Raw genomic sequence first — 15183 nt, forward strand, 5'->3', positions numbered from 1 at the left:
AGTTTTAATTTCTTATATAAACTTTAAATAAAATAGAATTGAATTGTCAAAAAAAAAAAAAACAATAATAATAAGATAAAACTAATTCATGCGTTAATCATTAATAATCATAAATTATAGTCATACTCATACTCGAATGAAATTTAACAATAAATTATTAATAGTTATCATAAAATTCATAAACAATTTAATCATTTCGCATTATCCAGACTTTCATCATTAAAAAATTCATCCATTGAATAGTAACATTTTTCTAATAACATTTCCTTTAACTGTTTCTTAAATAATTTATCGCTAACTTCTAGATTCAGAAAACCAAGCACTTTATTCATTACACGCACACATCGACAGTAAGGGCCGTTTCTTACCATAGCTAATTTGGAGGGTGGCAATAATAGTTGGGGAACGACAGGTTTGCGATTTGGTCTTGACAGTTTTTTTATCTCAAACAACTGAAGGTGACTTTTTACAAAAAATGCCGCCTCCATTATATAAATGGAGGGTAGTGTTAGTATTTTCAGTTGTTTGAAACATGAGCGGCAGCTGTTTGGTACGCGCGTATTTGTTAGGATACGAATGCATTTTTTCTGCATAACGAACAGTTGATGCACATCGGTGCTTTCTCCCCACAGAATAACACCATACCGTAGCCATGCGTACGCATATGCGAAGTATGCGGATTTAGCGGTCTCAATGTTCGTATTAATCTTTAATATACTTAATGCGTAGATGAACCTAGCCAGTTTGGATTTTATATCTTGTATGTGCGATTTCCAGTTAATACTTGAGTCTAGTGTTATACCCAATAGTTTGCACTCATCTACTTCTTCGATGGTTTTATCATTATCAATTTGTAAATTTATATGCAGCGGGTTTTTTTGGTTTGGTTTAAATTGTATTATTTTCGTTTTATTCAAGTTTATATCGAGGTTATGTTCGTGGAGCCAGTCAGTAACTGTGTTGAGAGACTCCAAAAGGCGAGTATTGCATTCTACACTATTTGTACAGTTCAGTAATATTGAGACGTCATCAGCAAACATAACGCATGATGTGTTCAAAATTTTTGGCAAGTCGTTTATGTATGCTATAAACAGAAGGCATCCTGTTACACTTCCTTGCGGTATTGAGCAAGTCGTGTGCCGTATTTCTGAGGTAATTATACGCGTTTCTCCTGTATTATTGTCTAAGTGTTCTAATTGTACATATTGTCTACGGTTATAAAGGTAAGATTTGAACCATTCATGTGCGTTTCCGCGAATTCCCATGCCATATAGTTTGTTCATCAATCATCATTATCATCATCATTTCGGTAAATAAAGGTACTTAACAAAATAAATTCGCGATAGACCCGTTTGTGAATGTGTTTTAATTTTCGGATTGTCAGAAAATTACCTTTTATCGCTCAGTTTTAGCCCACAACTTTAAGAATATACCACAAAGCAGAATACCACAATAAATAAAATAAATAAATATTATTTACTATAAATACATACTTTTTTCAATTACCATAATCCAATTTAGGTTAGATTTAATAAACACTTGTAACTTAATAGTTAAAAGTTTAATATTATAAAATTCATTATTAAAAATTCAAAATTCGAAATTCAAAAAAATATTCTGCAAGAAGGCTTCAAGGGCCCAACAATATTACATTATAAAAATCTAAAAATAAATAATTATTACAATATAGGTAACAAAGATTAAATAGTCTCTAAGGTTAATAATAATACATTATTTTTTCAACTAGATTCCTTATCGACGTACGGAACCCTCTCCAAGCGAGTGTAACTCGCAGTTGTCCGGGTTTTTTTTTTGGTTGAAGAAATGTCACTTGACACTGACAAATCGGTATCGTACCGATGTGACTTCTTATAAGCATTGTTCGAATCGGGCTGAGTGTGTTGTTCTTATTGCTAAGTATGTATTATAAGTGCAACCAGTTTAAGGACGCACTCGTATTAACCGACTTGAAAAAAAACTATTCTACCGTTTATTTGTGTTTGTTACTACAGAACTACGTTGTGTGAAGCGATTTGAAAAATCATTTTTTTGTTCAAAAGAATATAGTTTCAAATAGACAATTACATATATAATTAGTTTCATTTTTGACAAATCCTTTTCTAACGATGCGATGAGGAATTTTATTGAGGGTACTCCTCAAATTTTGTATGCACATATAGCGATTTTTGTATTAAGCTTAGAATAAATTTAAAAGTGGAAAAAACTACTGTCTTGGGTGAGACTTGAACTCAAGGCCTCTGCATTTAAAAATTTGTATGGGATTCGTATTTTGCTCCTAATTATTATAATAATCAAAAAATTGAAAAAAGCCAAACGAAGGGGTATAAATAGCTGTGGTTGATAGATATACATCAAATTGTGTCAAAATATTTTCAACTAGCTTTTGCCCGCGACTTGGTGGACTTAGTAACCGCAGCTAGAGTAAGAATAGCGCCTGGAAAAAATTTCATAGCAATCTAAATTTGAGCACATTATGCACACAAATTAGCAGGCACTTCGTTAATTATCTCAATTTCACCCCGCTTTTTACTTTCTTAAGGGATGATTTTCGGGATAAAAACTATCCTATGTCCTTCTCAGGGACTCGACCTATCTCTATGCCAAATTTCATCTAAATCGATTCAGCGGTTTAAGCGTGAAGAGGGAACACACAGACAGACAGACAGACTTTCGCATTTATAATATTAGTATGGATATACTGAGGAATATGGGGACTACGTGACGTTTGTTTAAAAAGTCGATTTCACGCGGTCGTCCACTTTTGTCTTAAAAGAAAGGACTCGGTACTTAAAATACCTATTAGGTCTTTTCATCTGTGTCAGATGTTTTAAGCAGCATCCCGGTAAAGACACTTGCGTTCGTGGCTGTGTAGCCCTATGCGGGAGAGGATCCCTCGTCCACACACGCGGCAGGTGTATGCTCATTACTCCCCCAGGTGGGCGGGGTTGGAGGCCTGCTCGTGGCGCCATAAACGTTTCCCAAAATAAAAAAACCTATAGGTATGGTTACATATACACGGTGTTTCATGACCCACTGAAGACCTAAAAACAGGTTAGAGTTTTGAATGATTCACGGTTAGTTTCACTAGACTTATATTGACCGGGATATAGACCGTGATTACCTTTTGTATTATTTGTGAGCTCCCGATATTTCGACGCAGTTACATGCATCATGTTCACGGGTGACTGAAGATAGCGGGTGGGTGTCAAAGTTGTGTAGACAGCGCTCTGTCTACCCTCATTCTTGCGCGTCGGCTGCGTTCACTTTCAACGTTACCAACGGTCGCGTTCACACTCGTTGGTCTGTCCAAACACACTACACCACCAGTGATACAAACCAGTGATATCCGAATCAAACACGCGTAGTGACACCGTGAGTGTAGTGTGTTTGGACAGACCAACGAGTGTGAACGCGACCGTTGGTAACGTTGAAAGTGAACGCAGCCGACGCGCAAGAATGAGGGTAGACAGAGCGCTGTCTACACAACTTTGACACCCACCCGCTATCTTCAGTCACCCGTGAACATGATGCATGTAACTGCGTCGAAATATCGGGAGCTCACAAATAATACAAAAGGTAATCACGGTCTATATCCCGGTCAATATAAGTCTAGTAAAAACAGGTTGTTCAGAATCGATAGGAGAATCGATTGCGCTATATTTTATTATTTTTTAATATTTTTGCATGCTCAGTCTACAAGTTTGCAATGCAATATCAATAACTAGCATTTGACACGTTAAAACTAAACAACGAATATTTTTTTAAATATTTATCGGATTAAAGAATAAATACTCAAGATGAGTTTAAAATAAAATAAAATCTGTTGGGGTGTCTCAGGTTTTCAGTGGCTCAAGTAACACCGTGTATATCAAATTATGTAAAAATATTTTTCCCCTCACTATCTCGGAAAGTTGTCTTTTATCCTTTAAAACAAGCGGGGAAAAACGCATTTTATCCACTAGTGGGGAAAGTAATTTGACCTTGGATGGAGCATGTTTAAGTAGCTTGACAGATAACAAAACGTAAAACGCTCATAATAATGATTCGTTTGATATTAATAATTATTAAACAAATCTAATAAAAAATACCAAATTTAGCTTTATTTAATGATTTTATGTCATAAACCTTAAAGTTCCATAAGAAACGTTTGTTTTTTAATAATGATGTTAAATATAATTCTGAACGCACAAGTTGAGTCGATGCAATTTCAAAACGCATCATTGACATTTCATACGTCAGAAATGTCAACATTGTCAACAAAATTTTTACTTAAAAACTTCTCACGTAAAAATACAGAATTTCCAGAGTTTTTTGTTATAATATCGTAAAAAAATGAGTGATTTCAGTGATGAAGATGATCTAACGCCTGTGGATGTTGCACTTTCCTCGCTATAGTGAGGTGAAAAGTTTTGTGTTACACACGGGTGCAAATGTATTTTACTTCTCGTGTTTCAATTCCACACTCGCGGGTAAAATACAACTTTGCACCCTTGTATAACAAATAACTATTCCATAATGTCAATATCCAGAAAAGAAAATGGGGACCACGTTTGTATGGAAAAGCGGTTGTTGCAACTTAAAAGGACTTGAGCCTTCGGATAGACTTAGTCAAAAAAAACTAGGTTGTATTCCAATGTACGGGAGACCGAGTTGAGTTGTGACAGAGGAGAATTGTGACATCGTAACCGCCATGTGGGATGTTGACTCGACGATCATTGTTCCTATAGTCGTGTCAGCGAACCACACGGTCTCATAGCGAAGAGTCTCGACCAACACCTAGAGCAGTGGTTCTAACCTTTTTAGAACTGTCACCCCTTTGACTAACTAGGGAACTCGATTTTACCCCTCCTCCATAATCATTAATATTTTTTCTTATAGAAAGGTACCCCCGTAAAATGCCAGTTTAACCCCCACGGGGGTAATTACCCCCAGGTTAGGAACCGCTGACCAAGAGAGACTCTCGCTGGGTGGTTGGATCAAGGGTCAGATGCAGAAGGCAGTAATTTTGGACACGGCGCGTATTGTACGTCGGTTCCTCACTCTGCGGCCCTGACCGCTTTTGTGGTTTTTGAACGCATAAAGGTTTATGATATGTGTGTAGATAAAAGTTTCTTAGTGTTAACTTGTTTGAAAAACACAGACGGACTACCGCGAACACCGAAGTTGGCAAATTGAGGGTATCTTTCTCTTTCACTCAAATTAAGGCGTAATTGGAGTAAAAGAGAAAAATGCCTGCAATTTGCGAACTTCAGTGTCCGCGGTGGACCCACGGGGCTCTAATTACATGTAGGTATACTTATTTCAAAGGCGATTACATCGGCAAGCTGTGGTAATAGCTCTTATCTCATTGCAATACAGTGTATTTTAAGGCGGCGTTCAGATCCGTATCAATGTGATAACGTATACGACAAAACATCGTAAAAAACCGGCCAAGTACGAGTCGGACTTGCGCACGAAGCGGCAAAAAAATCACGTTTGTTGTATGGGAGCCCCACTGAAATATTTATTTTATCCTGTTTTTAGTATACTAGTTATAGACAACAGAAATACATAATTTGTGAAAATTACAACTGTCTAGCTATCACAGTTCATGAGATACAGCCTGGTGACAGACGGACAGACAAACAGCGGAGTCTTAGTAATAGGGTCCCGTTTTTAACCTTTGGGTACGGAACCCTAAAAATCTAAAAATGGGTCTAGTGAATCTACATCACAAAAATAACCGGTATTAAGGGCCACCCCAGCGTCTTTTCAGCGTCGGCGTCTACTCAGCGCTATGGAAAATGGCGTTGCTAGTGTTGCTACGCAGTTGCGCCAACGTCACAGATTAAACGTGACAAACGGACAGACAGACAGACAACGGACTCTTAGTAATAGGGTCCCGTTTTTACCCTTTGGGTAACCCTAAAAATATAAAATACATTCCTCTAACAAATTAAACGTGTTTTGCGTCAACAAAGTTTGAGAGGAAAATACTTACACTTCTAAGATAACATCTTAAGCAAAAAAAAACGTGCTACGATTTCCTTATTTACGTAACATAACACGATTTATGCAAAATAGCTTTGAACCATAGGTACAATAAACCAAAACGATTATCATATTTATCCCATAAAAATAACCTCTAGCGGCCCACTAATACCACTATACAAGAAAATTTCAGTTAAACAAATATTAGTTTTGTTTTAAAATCGTACGAAATAAAAGTTTTTATTTTGGATAAGCTCGGCCGAATTTCACCTGAGCAAAAATGTCCCCAAACGCGAATACTAGCGTCACAAATTGGTATTTATGTCAATATCGGTCATAATCGTCGATCGAATTTTACGAGCCAAATTGGCGTTTGCGTCCGCACGGCGCACGGCCTGATTTGATCGGACAATTTAATCAGATTGGCGAAATATTGTCCTCGTCTGGACAGGCCTGTGAAAATTTCAACCGTCTGGCTATCACGGTTCATGAGATACAGCCTGGTGACAGACAGACAGATGGACAGACGGACAGCGGAGTCTTAGTAATAGGGTAACCCTTTGGGTAAGGAACCCTAAAAACGCATAAAACTGTGGCGTGGATGACGCAGTGAGGTCCTGATTGGTGCCTTACTGCCTTATTTTCTTATTTTGTATGGATACCTATTATACTTTAATGTGTGACGTTAAACGTTGTATTTTTAAATTTTGTTTTAAAACATATCCTTCCTGTGCCTACCAAACCTACCAAAACCTACCTAACAAAAGATAATAAATAGATGGTTATGTTTACAAGTAAAAAATACAAAGATTTATTTATTTTAAAAGATGAATGGCTGTAATTAGCCGAAACATGACGGGTCGCCCTCAGGATCAAGGGCTTCTGATAAGATAGGGCCATCGGAAGTGGACTGTCATAACAATATTTATAATTTTGTCGGGGTATCGGGAGGCCGAACAGCACGCCTGACTGTTTGACATATTGATGTCGTGTGGTCGTGCACGTGCAGGATTTCACGAAATAATAATCTCACGATACAATCAAATCACTGTATTCATTGTTTTAATTAACTTACACCAAAAATATTCGATGATGACAAAAATAAATCATGATTAAGAGCCAATAGGTTTGTAAGCGACCCTCTCGTGCGGGGCGCAGTCAACGAATGACGTCCCGCGCCGCCATGACACTTACAACTCCATTCGGGACTACCCGCTGTTAAAGTAAATCAACTTGTCAATGTCAGTAACAAACACAACTACCCGATCAAAATTTAACAATTCAAAAATAATCGAAGTAAATAAGGACTTCCGGTTCGAGCGCCATCTTGATAGTTAGCATCGTGATTAATTACTTTGTTTTTTGCTCATTAATATTGTTTAAAGTGTAATATCGATAGCTTATTATACAGTAAACTAATGTGGTAGTGTGCAGTGAATGGAGAATTAATTTTGAAGCGCGTTTAACCACCATCTTGGAGTCAACGGCCGGTAGTCCACGTGCTTCTTGTAAAGTCTAGCTATCGATTTACAAGAGCTAACAAATCACCGTACACTGTCTTGTACAACCGTACAATTTTTGTCGTTTTTAAACCTCTTAATACCTTGATACTGGCGAAATAGTCCCACTGGGCTGAAGCCATAATTTTAAAAGAAGAAGAAGAAGAAATAAAGCACGCGCTGTTAAATTTATAAATATAGGGCTTTGGTCTACTCATATTAGACGTTTCCGGAGGTAGATTCTAACTTAACAATTGATTATAGTTTTGATGCGACCTTGACGACCACCTTGGTGATTCGCGCGCACCCTGGCGCTCGACTTTCACTTCACTACTATGACGAATGTTATTACTATGACGTGTAAAATTGTAATTTTATTAATAAATGATTGTACTGTATTGTATTTCGCATGCACCAACCAGCGAGAACGATCTTCAAGGTCGTATTTGATGATCAATACCGTAACAAATTATTAAATCTGAATTAGGCTTCTAAATGATAGCAACAGATCCATTCCAATCCAACACAGTTAAAAGTAACTTTTAATTAAACTATTACTATTTAAAATTACCCAAACCAAGAGGACAGTAAATTCACTGCCTTCTATCGACACACGATTAAAACTAAAAACCGGCCAAGTGCGAGTCGGACTCGCACACGAAGGGTTCCGTACCATTATCTATAAAAATGGTCACCCATCCAAGTACTGACCCCGCCCGACGTTGCTTAACTTCGGTTAAAAATCACGTTTGTTGTATGGGAGCCCCACTTAAATCTCTATTTTATTCTGTTTTTAGTATTTGTTGTTATAGCGGCAACCGAAATACATCATCTGTGAAAATTTCAGCTGTCTAGCTATCACAGATCACGAGATATAGCCTGGTGACAGACGGACAGCGAAGTCTTAGTAATAGGGTCCCGTTTTTACCCTTTGGGTACGGAACCCTAAAAATGAATATGGTTAAAAATACCATAAAATGTATTTATATATGGATAAATATTTTTTTTTTATTCGCATAAATTATTTTTATATGATTTTGACCCATGTTCCTTTAGTGATATGCGTTAAAATGGTTAAATAACAAACGAAACCGTCAACGCCATCTATTCGAGAGTAGGCCAAAGGTAGTGGCGCCATCTGATCGAGAATCAAATTTTCTTGATTTTACGAGGCACGTTTTTTCCTTAGACTGTATCCATCTATTACGGAGTAATATCTATTGGCACAAGTGGTATTGCACAAGCGGTATTTGAAGATGACTGCGCATCGTGAGTAGTAAAAAGTCTTAGTTTGCAAAACGCGTCACGGTCGCCATGAGGTGAGGTGTAGAGAGGGTTTCGAGTGAAACTCAGGACTCAGGAGGAGGAGAATGGTCCGTTTACTACTGGCTTAACTCCTCTCTCCGCTACATAATACATATATATCTATATACTATCGCTATGCTACACTACACTTTCGTTTCACCGATGATATTGGGTTCGGCCACTAACTCCTCTATCACCCAAACAATGGTATGTATAACTTTTCTAATTATAATTACTTCAACGTTACAATTGTTTCAAGTAAATAAAGGTAGCAATTTACATAGAAAATAAACATACTGTGTGTTGTTCTAATTAAGTCTTTGTGCCACTTACATAGTTACGTCTTTATTTCCAGGTCTCGCATTTTAGAATGTATCAAATGGAAAGTAGGATAATATTGATAAGCATTTTAGGTATTAAATAAGTAGCCGTTGAATGGCCGTTGATTTGATAATGTTCATGTTCACGACGTATTGTTTTTTTTTATTTGGGATCATCAACGTCATGAAAAAATAATCTGTAGCTTACATAACATAGAGGTTAGATGTTTGTCCAATTATAGATAAATTATATATAATGTCTTATAAATTAACAGTACATAACGAGAAGAAAAGTATGGATGGTATAAGAAGGATCGCAATCTCTTATGGCAGAATTGTTGTAAAAGTGACCGCGTTAAGCTTGAAATAATAGTTCCTAATCTCTCCGGTGGCGCTAGTTAGGCTCTGGGACATGAGTATAACATGAACCATATAAGGCAACAAATAACCCGACCAAATTACGTAGGTTGTTTTTGGTAGTATTTCAGTGTATGGTGGCGCCGCCTAATTACTGTTTTTTGATGGACACTTTTCATACATAGAGATTTGGCTCCTTTATACAGTCTCCATGAAGTGCTTCGTCTTGTACCTATATTCATAATTTAATACATACTAGCAAGGGTAGTTTAACTAGTTTACACAAAACCTTTACAAATTATACATATAAACCCTCCTCTTGAATCACTCTATTTATTTAAAAGAAACCGCATCAAAATCCGTTGCGTAGTTTGATTCCAGGTAGCAAAATGACGTCAGCGACGTCATAATGACGGCATTTAACGTCATAATGACGTATAAATGCTACTGGGGAAAGATCTAAGCATACATAGGGACAGACTGACAGACAGTGGAAAGCGACTTTGTTTTATACTATGTAGTGATACACATGTACCTATTCGAATTTAAACTGTTGTGAGATATACTAACATTAAACACAACAACATCGGCGCGCGCGCAGCGAGCGACGCGGCGCGCGGCAGCGGCAGTACGCAATACACGGTCGTCGTGAACGCTGCTCGCACTATTAGTGCTTGAGAAAGGAGACCTAGGCTCTCCGAAACATGTCGCGCGAGTGACTAAAACAAGTGAGTCTAAACCGTAAAATGATATAATGTACCTATTCGTTATGCACACATATTTTTTAACATTATAATTTTTTTAACTACAGCTTATTGCTGTAGTTATTGTATGTAAAAATGGTGAGCAAATTGCAGCCTATCTACTAGCATGTGTGTTTAGGACATTCTAAAGCACTGGAAATTCGTCATATACCTTATCCAGGCAAGTTGTGTGAAGAGCTCCTATGATGTTGGACCATATATTAAGGGCTCGCAGCCTTACCGCTGAGAGTCTGGCCTCTTGTTGTATGTGTAGGTGCAGCGGTGGAACGCTTAACATGACCTCTATGGCTGCAGTCGGTGTGGACCTCGTACAGCCAGTGGTAGCCGCGCATGCGAGCCTTTGGAGTCTTTGTAGCTTGTCTCGTACGTTGCCTAGGTTTGTTCTTGGCCACCAAACCAGAGCACCGTAACTGGACTGAAGTTTATCTGACATGGCTATTTTTTCGTTACGTATACATTTGACGTGCCCCTCCCCCGCAAAAATCGGCAGACTATTTTGTACAGAAAATTACAGACAAGGCGTCTCCATCTGGTTATATCCTCCAAGATTGCAAAGGATGTGTAACACTTTATTTGATTTTCTGCTGTAAACTTTTTCTTAAAAAACTTAATGCTAATATTAACTGTCACATCAACTCTTCTGTCAATTTTATAAGCTGATCATGTTATTTCGTATTTATTTATTAAGTTTTTTATTACATTTTACAACGAGCAGGATAAATAAGCATTTAAAGATATCGTGTGGCTTGGACGAAGTTTCAAGAGATTCTATAGCTATGAGGTTTTATGTACAAATTGAAAACACAGGTATGATTTGAGTTTTAGCATTTAACAAAAATACATTTCACTATGTAATCACTACCTATATAGTATAAAACAAAGTCGCTTTCCGCTGTCTATCCGTCTGTCACTATGTATGCTTAGATCTTTAATGTGGTTTTTTTTTAAAGATAGAGTGATTCGAGAGGAATAATTTGTAAAGGTTTTGTGTAAATTAGTTGAACTACCCATGCAAAGCCGGGGCGGGTCGCTAGTTATGTATACATTAGAACCAGAATGCATATAAATTCTTAGACGTGACTTTACGGTTGCGTTTTAATAGTACATTACGATACAAGTGCGAAAAGTAGGAAATTCGCACCGAGTGGCGATAAATTAAAACACGACCGAAGAGTGTTTTAAATCGACACGAGTTGCGAATTACCTTTTCGCACGTGTTTGTACAACGTGTGTAGTACATATGGCCCTTTAAATTTTCAACATATTAGTTATGTAATGTGCTAATTATAGCACTATAGTGCGGTAAAGTAGCACATGTGTCGATTTAAAACACTCCCTTCGATCGTGTTTCAATTTATCGCTACTCGTTGCGAATTTCCTACTTTTCCCACTTGTATCGTAATGTACACTTACATATATGGGGCATTTTCTATGAAAAGGGACCTTTGTCGATGGCGCTTACGCCGCACAGCGTCGCGCGGCATTGTATTTATATCGGAGCATCGTTAATAATGGCGTAAGCGCCATCGACAATAAGGTCCCTTTTATAGAAAATACCACATATTCTTATCCTGTTTCAGGTAATGACTGTAAGGTGGAATGCATCCCAGGTAGATGCTGCACAGAGCAGGGGGACGAGGAGAATTGCAATGTACTAAAGTTGTTTGGGGGGTGTCTGCAGCAAGTTCCCTCAGGTGAGTCTACATAGTAGTATCTACAATTACAGATTAATATCTGGGAGACCGAGCTTTGCTCGGAAACCATATAGAAAATGCGCGTTTCCCCAGAGATAAGACCTAGCTAGATCGATATTTCGCCCCCCGAAAACCCCCATATAGCAAATTTCATCGAAATCGGTTAGAGCGGTTTCCGAGATCCCCGAAATATATAAATATATATTAAGCTCTCTGAAATTGTTAAAATATGTGGCGTTTTATTTAAAAATTTCATTTGCCATTAGGATTTTGGTTGAAGAAAAATAGTTTTAGTTTTCGAGATATTGTTAGTCACGGGTGCTGCAAGTATTTAGGACTTTATAACTGCTTGTTTTTAAAGAATCTTTATGGCACAAAAGTTTACGGTTACAGTCAAGTTGAAAATTATCAACCAAAGTACAGTCGCCATATCAGATATATCGGAGCGGCCGAGGTGCTCAAAAATATCTGAACCAAACTCTAGCGCCTTGACAATAGAGGCGTGTTCAGATATTTGTGAGCACCCTAGCCGCTCCGATATATCTGATGGCGACTGTACGAAAGTACTAGTGGCGTAGCTAGGCGTGGGCGAATGGGGCCCTCGCCTACGGCCTCGCAAAGCTAAGTTTTTTATTACCTTGGGAATACACATTGAAAAGGGCCTCGCAGATGTGGTCTCGCCCACGGCTAGATTATTTCACACGCCACTTAAGTACAAAAATATGTGCTTACGAAGTACATATTGTTTTTGTAAATTAGACATTTTTGTCTGAGTACGAGTACACCAACGACAATTGAACCGACTGGTCTGGCCTAGTGGGTAGTGACCCTGCCTGCGAGGCCGACGGTCCTGGGTTCGAATCCCGGTAAGGGCATTTATTTGTGTAATAAACACAGATGTTTGTCCTTTCTCCTCTCATCTACTCAAAGGTTAACTGGAAGAGATCCCTCAAAGGGATAAGTTCGCCTTTGTACATCTTATTATTTGTACCATGTAATTTTTAATATGTATATTTGTACAATAAAGAGTTTACTACTACTACTACTACTATTTGTTCCTGAGTCATGGTTGTTTTCTATGTATATTAAGTATGTATTTATCTATATAAGTATGTTTATATCGTCGCTTAGTACCCATAGTACAAGCTTTGTTTGGGGCAAGGTCGATCTGTGTAAGATGTCCCCAATATTTGTTTATTTATTTTTATTTTAATGCGACTTTTGGCGTTCATAGAACTAATCGTAATTATTCATTGTTCTCTAGGTGAGAGCAGGACAGTGCGATTAGCTGCGCCTCTTCTCGACCCTTTCCAGAGGCGTGGCTTCTGTGTGGTACACGTGAATTCAAAACTAAAAGGTAAGTCAGGTACAGTCAGCAACAGAAGTATTAGCAAACCGGGCGAGGTATTAAAAATTCCACACTAACGCTCTTATTTCCTTAAGAGCCCATCAACGTGCTGACTAGCGCCACTGCTAAATAAGTGTGATTATTTAAATTTAACGATAGATATTTAAAAAAGGGGGCCGCTACGTACTGTATTATGTATTTAAGTACCTTTTGAATACATCAAACTAGTTTTTATGTTGCTGGAATCGTAGATCTATGAGTACCTTATTAAGGGACAGCCCCGAAGTTACGAAATAAAATAAGTTTTTCCATAGAAAAATCCGACATGATGCACGGAAATGTATAAAACAGATTTGTTCGCCTTTTCAGTGTTGGCCCCATAGGCAAAGTCTTAAATATTCACCTTGTCTTGTCCCCAGATCATCCACTATACCGGGACACAGTGGCCATACCCTTCGACACCGGCCGACCCTCTGACGTCACACCCTGCGCGCGCGTCGACCAGGACGCATTCAACGACTGCCACCCAGTCAACTGTGAAACTTATTACAACGGGCAAAAGTCTCATTTTAACAAGCGCCTAAAACGGTGCATACCAGCAGTCTCCTGCTCTGAAGATGATATTTATGATGAGGATTTAAACAGATGTGTTCGCCCAATAACGGATGACGATATTAAAGAAATTGAGTCCTTAAGTAATAGAAAATTGAGTAGTGAAAACACAGAACACAGGAAAATTCTGACTACAAATACTACGAAAACTTTACAGGAAATAATGAAAAGGGATTTGGATATATCACAGAGAATCATAGAGAATTATAACGTGCAAAAATTACCGTTGAAGTTTTTAGACTGTTTGAAATCGCCTAAAGTATTGATTTGTGTAATTTGTGTGCAATGCTGTTTCGTTCTTCTATTAGCTTATTATATTAGAGACAGATGTCACTGTGTTAGTAAAGATAAAGAAGTTTTAAATAAGTTCTTTAACTATAAAGAAGATTCTATAACTACGCCTTTAATAAGCGCAAGCCACACTGTAACTACATGTCAATTTCAAACTGATTCCTCGTCTAATATTGACAGGAAGATACAATTGTATAAAGCGTGTCAAGACAAGAGAGCTATTACTAGCATGTCAGATGATATTTTATCAAGATGTCTTAAAAGACGCGACTGGATAGCGAAACCTAAGTCTTCAGAAGTTATACAAAGTAAAGATCATGGAATACAAGTTTATGATACAGAGAAATCAGAAAACGAAAATTCTAGCAAGAAACTGGACATCTTACCAGCAATATCATCAGAGCAGCAAGTGAAATGTTTTGAATATGAACCTCATAATTTCTACACGAGATATGTAACAGCACTTCAGCGAACGCATTCGTTGGCAGAGAATTGCGCACAAGCAAGTTTTCCGAAAGATTCTATAGATGAGTTTTTATCAGAACGACGTCGCACACTGTCTAATTCGACGTCAGGATCTAGTAGGACTTCTAAGAATAATTTAGACACGGTTCTTTCGTTGCTATCACATAAGATAGGGCCGTTATCGGAGCCTGGCAGCGAGGATTTGGAGCTGTTACATATGTCGCGGGCGTCAGTTTATTCTTCATCAAATGCATCAGATTATGAGATGAAGAGGATTAAAGAATCTAGGAGTTCTCTGTAGATAAAACTACTTTTTTAATACAACTGAAATGTAAGCAGTTTGAATTTCGTATTTGGAACGTGCAATTTCGTAAGCTGCCGGCTTTTAAAGGCGCATGGCCCACCGCCGACAAAAAAACTAGCTATCGACTTACTTGCTCAAGAAATTTACATGCACGTGTAAATAAAAGATATATTAATCGTTCGGTGGTAACTTTTTTTAAACTGTAAAACTAAACTCGCTCACCAATACTACTT

The 15183-nt window shown here is 37.8% G+C and overlaps 1 protein-coding gene across 1 annotated transcript; it reads left to right on the forward strand.

The window, feature by feature from the left end:
- Nucleotides 1-10867: 10867 nt before the first annotated feature.
- On the forward strand, nucleotides 10868-15058 carry LOC134753514 (uncharacterized). Its single transcript, XM_063689411.1, has 4 exons — nucleotides 10868-11043; nucleotides 11817-11930; nucleotides 13195-13287; nucleotides 13698-15058. Exons 1-4 carry the CDS (start codon nucleotides 10899-10901, stop codon nucleotides 14945-14947), a joined length of 1602 nt encoding a protein of 533 aa, XP_063545481.1. The 5' UTR covers nucleotides 10868-10898; the 3' UTR covers nucleotides 14948-15058.
- Nucleotides 15059-15183: the final 125 nt, after the last annotated feature.

The sequence above is a fragment of the Cydia strobilella genome, chromosome 27 (assembly GCF_947568885.1).
Source record: "Cydia strobilella chromosome 27, ilCydStro3.1, whole genome shotgun sequence".
Lineage (NCBI taxonomy): Eukaryota > Metazoa > Arthropoda > Insecta > Lepidoptera > Tortricidae > Cydia > Cydia strobilella.